General features: G+C 28.9%; 1 protein-coding gene across 1 annotated transcript; it reads right to left on the bottom strand.

Moving 5' to 3' along the window:
• Window positions 1-954: 954 nt before the first annotated feature.
• On the bottom strand, window positions 955-2,097 carry LOC120070869 (dehydration-responsive element-binding protein 3-like). Its single transcript, XM_039022760.2, has one exon. It carries the CDS (start codon window positions 1,978-1,980, stop codon window positions 1,207-1,209), a length of 774 nt encoding a protein of 257 aa, XP_038878688.1. The 5' UTR covers window positions 1,981-2,097; the 3' UTR covers window positions 955-1,206.
• Between the last annotated feature and the right edge of the window lie 9,548 nt (window positions 2,098-11,645).

The raw sequence follows: 11,645 nt of genomic DNA, 5'->3' as shown, positions 1-11,645 counted from the left end.
AAATTATGAATTTAGTCTACAAATTTTTAATTATTTTTTAATACTCAATCTATAAAATATTTTGAAAGATTGATTTGTTTGTTTGACAAAGTCAACTAAAAGTATAAAAATTAGCATCTACAATGGAATATATTTACACCAAACTTACACTTACTAACTGAACTGAGATTAAAATACTGATTAAATGAATTTCGAAATTAAATAATTGGAATTCACCGGCCATTAATATTATTGTAAGGTTTAGTACTTTTTGGGATGTGTAGTCAAAATGTATTATTATCATTGAAGTGAGTTTAAACTAATTAAAACTTTAATTTACATTTGATTAAAATAATAAAATTGAGATTTTGAAGTTGCAGTCATGTCGTTTTGCAGAAAATCCAACGCATTCCCAGGCGTCAAACCATGTGAAAAACTCTTGGCATTAAATTTTAAGCCTATTTTGTAAATTATATATATATAGAAAATGACTGGACAAATAATGTTAAGAATTTAGTTAACAATTTGGTCCCGTAATTAGGATAGTGAAAAGACTTAAGCTTACATTTAATCTCAACAAGGTGGGTCATTAACATTAAGAAATTATTTTGGAGTCTTTTTAATTAATAGATTAATTAAATTAAATAAAAACCATGCTTCTTTTTCTCTTGATTCTGATCAGATTTTGATGTGACGTGTTCCCTAACTCTTAGAAGAATTACAATGACTTTTGGCAATTAAATTCCATCTTAATTAAACAAAACAAAAAAAGAGAGAGAAAGTTTTTTTTTTTTTAGTGGAATATTGCATTAAATAAAGCTCCAAAAGTCAGGAAAGTTAAAATTTTAAAATTAAAGGACAAAAAATAGAGGAGCTATCATCTGCATAATTAGAGCACAAACAAATATTACACTCTCAAAAAGGAAAAAATAAAATAAAATAAAATAAAATTATATGAACATTAGGGAATAGTTCTGCCTCAAAACCCAAATCCTTATATTATTAATCAAACATTACTCACTAATTAACAACTAAAATGACTGTATTTAGCTTGGGGGGCCCTCTCTTAGATTCACAAAATCAATGGGTTTAAAAAAAAAAAACAGGGGAGGATTTGAAATTTGGATAGAAAAATAGAAAAGGTTTTGTTTTACAAGCAAAATTTATGGAGAAAGAGGAAGAAAAATCACACAATGAGGGGAAATGGGGTTGGTTTTAATTAATAAATTAATTTGGCCATAAGAAAGCTTCAAAAGCTGAATTTGGAATTAAAGTGTCTGTATAATCCGCCATTAAAATCTGTTCTTTGAAGAAATCATAATCTTCTTGTACTTGATGATCTGCATTATTGACTCTGTTATACCATGGGTAAGAATAAAGCCAACCTTCCACTGAGTCGACGAATACGAACTCGTTTCCTAACTCGGCTGTTTCGTAACTCGTTCCTAAACTCGGGAGTTCAACGATTTCACTCAGTTCCTCCGGCGTGGATGGACATAAGACGGCGGAAGAGGAGGAGGAGGAGGAAGAAGAAGAAGAAGAAGAAGAAAGCGGCGGAGTTGGGATTTCCATGGAGGCGGCTTTAGCGGCGGCGGCCTGAACGTCACGGGGGGAGGTGGAAGCAGGGCGGGGGAAATGATGGGCGAGTTCAGGGAAGTTGAGAATGGCGGCGGTGCCTTTAATGGTGAGGGCGGCGACGTCGTGAGCACGTGCGGCCATTTCAGGGGTGGAGAAAGTGCCGAGCCAGATCCGGCTTTTCTTTCGTGGTTCACGAATTTCGGAAACCCATTTTCCCCATGCTCTCATTCGGACCCCACGGAAAACCGGGTGTTTGCTATTGTTATTGTTGCTATTTTCCCTCGGCCGCTTGGCTCGTTTCCGGTTCGAGTCGACCGCCGCCGCCGACGACGACGGTTGATGATCGGGAACTGTCGATAAACTTCCCGACGACGACGGCGATTGCGGCTGCGATGAGTTCAGAATTATAGACTCATTCTCCATATTTTTGGAAATGGAAGGAAAAAAATTGTTTGATTTTAGAGAGAGAGAGAGATAGAGAGAGAAAGGTGGGGTATTTGTGCATAAGAAGTTAAGTAATAAGTCACCCCTACACGAATGGGTATAAAGGGGTTTATATAAAAGAACTCATCAATGCAGTTTAGTCACTGTTCATTTATGATGCACGGAGATTGAAATACGAACGGATGTACAATAGTATTTCTCATTACAAATTATTATTATTATTTTACAGAAAATAGATTTAATATTAATTAATAATATTATTAATAATATTAATAATCTCTCTCTCTCTATCAGTCTCACCCACCACCCTCTTTCCCATCATTTAGTCTATCTTTCCTTTGTCTCTTACAAATAGAGATCTTCAATATTTTAAAAAAATATGAAGACTGCGAGAGACAAAATAAATGGAAATTGTCAATTTATATTTCTAATATTGATGTCAATTTAAATTTCGTTAGAGGGTTTATATAGATCGGAGTTTTATAGAAATAATTTATAAGTCTCGCATGATATATATATTTTTTCAAATGAAAAATGTAAAATTGATATATTAATGAAAATTAAAAAAACTTAAATTGAAGCAATTATTAGTTTATTCAAATTATACACGAAAATAAAAAAAGGAAAAATATGAAATTAGTTAAGAAGGGGGAAGGACGGTGAAGGTACAAAGAGTTAGGGGAGGTGATCCCTCCCAGGCTGGATTAGTCGTGTGGGTCAATTTTGATGTTTTTTTATTTTTATTTTTTATAAAAAGGAGAAAAATAAATGAAAATTTAAATTGGGATAATTGGGGATATAATTGGGAGTCATAGAATGGGCAAGATAGATAATAATGTTAATATGTATGGTTGTTACAATGTTGAGAGTAAATTATAATTTTTTTTTTTTTAATTTTCGGTTTAATTTTTTGTATATTGCAATAATTATATTGTTGTATTACTTACCTAAAATAGTTATTGGAAATGTATCGTTATATTGTTCAGTTATTTGGAAAAGGAAAAAAAAAGGGGGGTTGAAATTTTAATTTTTACCGACAAATTCGACTTCTAAAATAAGAGATATATATATACACATATATTTTTGTACACATACCTAGATGTGTTTATTTTTTAGCTACATTTAGACATTTTAGTATTAAAGTATAGGTTCTTTTTTACTTGCTTTATTTTGCAATTGATTTTTTTTTTTTTTTTTTTTGAGGGTTTTGTTGGTCAAATGTTGTATGATTTCTTTGTTGGTATACGGGTTTTTTTTTTTTTTTTTTTTTTCAATTTAAGAGTTAGATATTAAATGTAACTAAAATATCGGACTTGAAATTGATCTACTTTACCAAGAAAATAATATGTTTGGGAGTAATTAAAAAACAAAAGAACTAAATAGATAAACTAAAATAACTAAATATGTTATTTTAGAGAAAATTTCTCAATTCTTAGAAAGTTTCTTTATATCTTCTAGGGTTTTTAACTGGCTACCATCATCAAGTTGTGGAGTTTTTGAAGGGTCGATGGATACGGGATCGGAACATCGTAATACGCTTTCTTCTCCTTTTGTATCTTGGATTATTTTTTTATTTTACATTCTTATGATGGTTCTATTTATGGAAGTCATATTAGGCTAAATTCTCATCATTCTAAAGTTAGATAGATCTTATAGAGTATTGCTAAACACTTTTGTAGATCTTAAATTTAATTTACATTATTACTTTCTAGCATGACCGTTCCTAATGCTTTTGAATATTTTAATCAATGTTGGAATGATTTCATAATTTAGATCTTGCTCGAGAGTATCCTATATCAGATCATGAATGTTAGACTATCATTTGACACACTAAAAGTAGTTGGATAACAATAGAGATTGTCGATGAACAATCCTAATGCTTTGCTTAATTATTTAGTTTCAAGCAATTATTAATTAGTATTTAAGTGAAAGAAAAGATTATTTTCGAAAGGAATAATCCAGATAAAAGATTTTTAGATCTAAGTGTTGTGTAAATTGGTTCAAGAGTTAAAAAAATTGAGCGTAGTAATTCCAGGGATGAAGTTTATTCCTTAGAACGTCTCTCTGTATTAATTTATATCACAAGTCGATCCCTAAATAAAACTGGAACAAACTCTAAAATAGATTTTAAAAAAAAAAGAACTATCAATTTGATTTTTTGAAAACGATACTTGGTCTCTTAGGTTAAAATATATATGTCAAATTAATTGAACCCAATTCCTTTTTGATTTAACCAACAATTATTGGAGGTCTAATTTATACTATATATAAAAATATATGTCACACCATTTTTATTGCTTCTTGTACAAATGCAATGCACTTGTGTTTTTTCTTTTCTACTAACAAATTCCTCCTTTCTTCCGTGTGTGCCTTATATTGCCTTAAATTGCTATCCTTTTGTTTTCTTTTGGAAGCGTGTTTGCTTTCTCCATGTCTATTACTATTTACCTCATTTTGCTTTTTTTTTTTTTTAATCTTATTTTGATTATTGAATTTTGAATAATATTCTACTTTGGTCTCGAAATTTTTAAAAATGTCACTTGTAGTCCCTAAACTTTCATTATTATTTTATTTTGGATTTTGAACTTTTGAAAGTATTCGTTTTAGTCCCTGATCTTTTAAAAATTGCTTATTTTGGTCCTTGTTATATTAAGATTTTGTTTACTCTTTAACAAAATGACGAGTTGACTTGTATCTTTTATGACTATGCTACCAAATAAGTTAGTTATGCTAAAAAATTTAGAGTTTCAATTTTGAATAAGGTGGCTAAGCGGGAGAACTTAAAAGATATTTTTAGTTCAAAATTTTGGTCGTTCAACATTTTGGCATGTTGGTTGTTGGCATTTTACTTCATCTTCGTCTTCTTCAATATATCTAGAGCCTAATCATTCAAAAATACAAGCTCTCTTACATTTCTATTGAAGAGGTAACATAATTTTAATAGTATGGACTAAAATAAACATTTTTTTAAAAGTTTAGGGACTAAAACAAACGTTTTTAAAAGTTTAGGAACTAAAATAGAACAAGATTTAAAAATTCAGAGACTAAAATGGGATTTAAACCTTTGTTTTAATGTTTTATAGATCTCTTTACCAATATAATGATAATGTTGATTCATCCCTTATGTTAATGTCAAACCTTGAAAAAGTAGAAATTTAATATACTATTATTTGTGACCTTCATTTATTTAAACACCAAAATTATGGTCAAAGTCTTTCTTTTAAAAAAAAAAAAAACATGCTAAGGTCAAGAGAATATTGTTTTATTTCAAAGTTAGGTCGCATTGATGATAGTTTTGTTTCTAATTTTTTTTTAAGGTAAATTGTAAAAACCACATCTGAATGATGGTAGTTGTAATTGCATCCTCAAACTTTTAACTGCAAAAATTGGGCCCCAAACTTCTTTAAATATTAAAATTGGACCCTCAAGTTTACAAGAAATATAGATACAAATGTTAAAAATTGAAACTTTGAACTTATACAATTATTACAATTTATATAATTATCTAAGTTTGAGAATCAAATTTAACCTTTGTATAAGTTTGAGGGCTCAATTTTTAAAACTGAAAGTTTAAAAGTATAATTGCAATCACCACCATACTTTAGAGGTGGTTTTTGCAATTTGCCATTTTTTTTTTTTAATTTATGATGATCAAGCTTAAAAATATATTTTGGAAACTATCAAAATCTTCGCATACATGGATATAGGTATTGTTATGGGTGATTTTGGATCGAAGGGTATAATTGGCATTAGAAACAACAAGGTCAAGAAGAAGTGTGATACGAGCCAAAAATAAGAACTGGGGACCAAAATTGGCCAAGGAAAATAAGGCATGCCCAATCCAACATACTTGACCTCGACCAAGGCCAAGGTTGAGCCTTGTTAAATGCCTAACGGGACATGCGTCTAACTCGAAAGAGTATTTTGGGCCCGAGATATGGCTCAAACAAGATACTTGGTCGAGGACGAGACCGAGATCGACCCTAACCAAACATAAAACCAAGCTCGCTTCTTGATCTGGTAGGTCATCAAATTATCCTAAGGCGATTCTGAAATCGTAGGAACAACCTAGGTCAACTTTTCCTATAAATATACTTCTTATGACTTTATATGAGGTAGCTTAGAAGTTCTGATTTCTTCTATACATCTAGTTCTCTTACTAATTTAGGCATCAAAGGCCTTTCTCTTTGTTTTGCAGATCCTCTCTTCCCTAAATTACAAATTTAAAGTTGCCATCACGTGGAGGTACTTTTACAATAGGTATACTAGTTATCACGTATATATTTAATTTCCAAGAAAAGAAAGTGAAATGAAAAGGGGATTGGTTAAAAAATTTTGCATTAAGGAAGTTGTTAAATTATATTTTTTTAATTCTAGGTTAATTTTCACCATTTTTAAAGTCTCTTCGCTACTAATTTTTAAAAGTAAATTCGTGTAGAATCAACGCCAACAAAATTTCAAATTTCAGTTTATTTTGTATAAATTAAAATTGATTTTGTATATGTTGTATATTTCTTACACATCCAATGTCTACACCTTAAATTTTGAAGTTTATTAGTTTAATGTCACTAATTTTTTTCTTTAAAAAACATCATTTTTTGGAAGAAGAAAAAAACCTTTTGAATCCATAGATTTTGGATCTGGTTTTCATCCGGTCTTTAAATTTTAAAATGCTATACATTCAGTACTTAAGTTTTGAATTATGCTTCAATTTAAACTACAGGTTTCAAAATATTACAATTTTACCCTTAGAATTTGAGTTTTGTTTCAATCTCGTCTCTAGATTTCAAGATTTACACTTTTAACCTCAATTTTTCGTTAACTACTCACTTTTAATCATTGGCATTACTATCTATTAATTAATTTGAAATAATTATAAAATTAAAATTAAAATTTTATTATTATTGATAAATAGATAGTGGAACTTAATTAATTATAATTTTGTTGATTTTTAATTAATTAATCAACATTAAACTAAAGATGAAAATGAGTATTTAGTGGAAAAAAACGAGGTTAAAAGTGTAAATCTTGAAACTTAGAGATCAAATTGAAACAAAACTCAAATCTCAAATATAAAATTGTAACATTTTGAAACTTAGGAGTTGTTTGGCGCGCAGGTTTGGAATCTTAAATTTGGGAATGTTAAGCTTGGGCGATTAGGCTAAGAGGTTTAGGTAACTTGGATTTAAGAAAAATGTGTTTGGAGTGCAAGTTTTGGAAGTATGGGTTTAAGAAGCATGTGTTTGGAGTGCACGCTTAAGTAAATGGGAATGAGGTGCAGATTTATAAATATTGAGTTTGTGAAACATTTTCTTGTATTTAATCACCGGTTAGATTTTAGATTAGTTTAAATTTGTCATTGTAATTATTTTACTATAGTTAAAAATATATTTTTTTAAAAAAGTTGAAATAGAGATTTTGACTTATTATTTTAATAATTTGATATTTTAATCTTACTAGATTTTGAAATAAAATTTCATAGATTTTTGTCACTTTAACTAATTTGAAAATGATCAAATTTTTTCTACCATAATACGCTTACTTAAAATTGAAATAAACGCTTACTTAAAATTGAAATAAACTTGTATTTTAATATCAAATTCATTGATTTAAAAACTATACTTTTTTTCTTATCAAATTACATTTGAGGAATAAAAAATCATAAATTTTGAGTTTTAATTTTTATTTGATCGCTAAGTTGTTTTAAATATTTTAAATCTTTACGTTTAGAAAATGATTCTAAGTGTTCGAGCTAGTTAAATTGACCAACAATTTTTTTAAATATTATTAAATTAAATTAAAGTTTTCAAACATATATAATTCTACACATATAACCTAAATAAATATAACTATACAATTGCAATCTATTGGCGTGTTTGAAATGACTTAGAAAAAAATATCTTTAAAAAAATCATTTTTAATTAAACACTTTTGATAAAAACTCATTAAAATAATAAAAAAAAAACATACATGTATTGTAATTCTTTCTTAAAAGTGCTTTTATATACAAATTTGTCTAATTTGTTATATATTAAGAGTATTTTTATTAATGTTTTTCAAGGTTGGTTGGTGATAGTCGTCAGAGGTGGCAGTCGGAGGGTGGCCAATGGAGTTGGTGGCCTGAATCTTTCCAGTAGGGGAAGGAGGGTTACCAGAGGTTGGTCGATGGTGGTTGGAGTTGGCCAATGATGGTCACAGGAAGTGGCAATCGAAGTTGGTCGGTGGTGGTTGCCGGAGGTGACGGTCACCGAAGGTGGTGTTCGGAGGTTGACCGACGTACTTTCTAGATTAAATTAGAAAAAAAAAAAAAAAAAGTAACCCATGAGTTTGAATAGTAAACACTATACAAACCCATGAAAAACGGATGTAGGAAGCCAGATTTCCTAAATCCATGCTCCAAACAAGGGTTAGGCTCAGGATGTCTAACTTATCCAATCGCAATCCTTGAAACAAACATCCCTTAAAATTAAATTGAAATCAAACTTAAAACTTAAGTAATAAATATATAACATTTAAAACTTGGAGATCAAATAAAAACTAAACTCAAAATTTAGAAGTTATGTTATATTTAACAAATAATTAGAGTAACAAAATATAAATTTAAGTTCAAAGAATATATAATCTAACATGTTAAATAATAATCAAAATATAAATTAACAAAAATATTATGGAATGATAGCATGTCTATTTAATCATTATAACTAATTACAACAATTTAGCATTACGTACCGAACACTAATTTCTTACTTCACTTTACCATCGATTTTTCTAACAGTGCAATTATCAATAATTATATTAAAATCGACCGAGTAAGTCAAAATGTCTAAAAATGGTTAAGAATTAAAAAGGAAAAAAAGAAGAAACATTATCAACAAGTTCCAAGAAACTAACCTTACACAAGATAGTTTCAAAAACGACAAATTATTATATTGTATAGTCTTAATCAATTAACTTTTAGAAAAAATAAAAAAAGTGTAAAAATAAAGAATAAAAAATAAAAGGGTAACATAGTATAGTGAAAAGAGGGTCCAAGAAAAGAAGCATATTTAATCAGACACTATTGAAAGGCATGGGTTTGGTTTAATGGCTGTTGCAATAGTTTTGTTTTCCCAAACAAAACCATATTGTAAAATAAATATATGTGTATTTTAATATAACATAAAGTAGCATGAGATATATATATATTTGAAGTCAGCCATGTTATATAAGGCCATAACCATACCATATCTTATAAATTAATAAAATAAAAATTGGTCAATTTCTTATTTATTTATTTACTTTGTTCAAATCAGAGTGTACATTAAATTGAGTTGAGCAAATCTAGTACTACAATCATGTACATTTCAAGACACATTTAATGACTCACACCATTGCCAAACATATGCACTTTAATTTTTAACCATTTTTCTCAACCATATTCTCCAAATATCTTCCCTTACTTATATATAATTTTATATTTCAACATCTAGATTTTCTATATATATATATAATCAAAAGCTAATAATAAGATGATATGTTGTTTGAATTTTTATGTTGATGATGTTTTTTTCTTGTCTGTTTATCTAATTATCAACAGTTAGGCGTGTTGAGTTTTAAGTCACGTTTAATTCGTTGTTTGAATTATTGATGATAAATTAGTTATATGATTAAAATATTTCATTTATAAATATTTAAGGGTCGAAATAATACATCTAAAAGTTTATGAACTAAAATAAATGAAACACAAAACGGTAGAAACAAAGTCATTTTTTAATGTTTGGTTATTTTAACTTGATGTTTTAAATTCTCTCTAAACTATTAAAATATATTTTTATTTAAAAATTAAAAGATTGGAAAAAAATATTAATTAACATAGAATAATTCTAAAAATTTCAATAAATAGCATGTAAATATTTGGAGGTAGTTAAACATGGGAATAAATGAACGGCGAATTACACTTGAAAGCTTTCAAATCATCTTACTATTACTACCATATTAAGAGAAGCAAATTTAGAAATAAATCATATCTTGAAAGAGTTTGATTGTGAAAATTTGATAATTATATTGATGTGATATTTGATTAGCCAGCTCATTACAAATTAAGGAAATACAATATAATTAGTATATATTTAAAGTCAATAAAAGTGACAAAGTATGAAGTGAACTATGAAAGAATGGCCCTTTATTCCTCCACTAATCAACAAGGATTAGTACTTAAATGTAAAAAGTTAATCACAATATTTCTCCTAAATTTATGTAAATTTGTCAATCATACTATAGAGGTGGTACCAAAAAAAAATGGAAAAAAATCATAGATACTTGTAAAAGTTATTTGAGTTGATCCAAACAATTTCCTCACCTTTTAAGCAAGTTATAAGTTACCATTTCTAAATTTTTTCTAATATATAGGCATTTACAAGATTTTGATATTTTCCACTTGCTTGGAAAACAAAGAAAGATTTATACTAAAGAGCATTTGATTTCACTCCTTTGAGTTCAAGGAGGGAGGAAGATTTTATAAAAATGGCTTGTCATTTTCAATGGCTTCCATCGATTTGGAGAGAAATCTTATGTTGTATCTCTTCTTCTTCTCCAAAAGAATAATGATTATTAGTTCCGACTCTTCATCCATGGAAATGTAATGAGAAGATTGACAAGCTTGGTGACCTTTTGCTTTAGCTCTTTGAGCCAAGTTCATTTGTAGTATTACCATATGACATATATGTAGATGCTTTTTTTTTTTTTTTTTTTGTTAATGCAAATAGGACTAACAAAAGACCAAAAACAATACATGGTCAATGTGTGAGGATTGGTGTCCTATGTATTCTCATAGTTTGTAAACATTGTATAAACAAATTGTTATTAATAAATTATTTGTTATTTTATGAGCATATACTCAATCCAATAAACTAAGATCCTAGGTTAGTTTATGTGATTTAAACATGTATGTAGAGATATACGGGTGGATCATGTTTAAATGATAACCTAAATGGTCTGTAGTAGATGGTTAAGGTTAGGTACCTTATCCTAGTGATACTATGGATACGATCAACTTTGTAGATGTTACAAGTGTTGTAAAGTGCTACAAATAATCTGATATTGATCATTCATATGGTAACATGTGAGCGGGGGTTATCCTATAGAAAGAGTTTATATAAGACCAGACCACGAAATGATTAGTCTCATTATATAACATCGTTAATAATAGAGACTTATATTTCACTAAGATGACCATAGGTGACATGACCTAAATCCTAAGTGAGTTGTAAACTCTTACCTATGAAGGCGGACATTTGATTTGCATGGGTGAGAGTGGCCAGATCGCTAACTCAATAAGCCTACCATTTTGGGGATTCATCCAATTGGGAAACTGGATGTTGGGGTTGATGCCCTAAATCTCGTAGGGTCCTATAGTTTGTAATTATATTGTACAAACTTATTTATTTAATAAAATGTATGATGTTTTATTTCAAATCTAGTTGCATTAACCACAAACTAATAAACTAACATCCAGGGTTATCTTGTAGCTTAAACATGTATGTAGAGACATACGGGTGGGTCATGTTTAAGTGATAACCTAAATGGTCTGTAGTAGATGGATAAGGCTAGGTACTTCATCCTTGTGACACTACGAGTATGACCCATTTTGTAGATGTTAAATTATT

This window comes from Benincasa hispida, chromosome 2 (assembly GCF_027475165.1).
Source record: "Benincasa hispida cultivar pf3 chromosome 2, pf3_genome.v1.1, whole genome shotgun sequence".
In the NCBI taxonomy this organism is placed as follows: Eukaryota; Viridiplantae; Streptophyta; class Magnoliopsida; order Cucurbitales; family Cucurbitaceae; genus Benincasa; species Benincasa hispida.
The sequence above is the reverse complement of the archived record's forward strand: the minus strand, read 5'-3'. Positions and strand labels throughout refer to the sequence as shown.

Bases quoted from the DNA above. Each gene is read 5' to 3' on its own strand.
- LOC120070869 (XM_039022760.2), bottom strand. From the start codon at position 1,980: ATGGAGAATGAGTCTATAATTCTGAACTCATCGCAGCCGCAATCGCCG.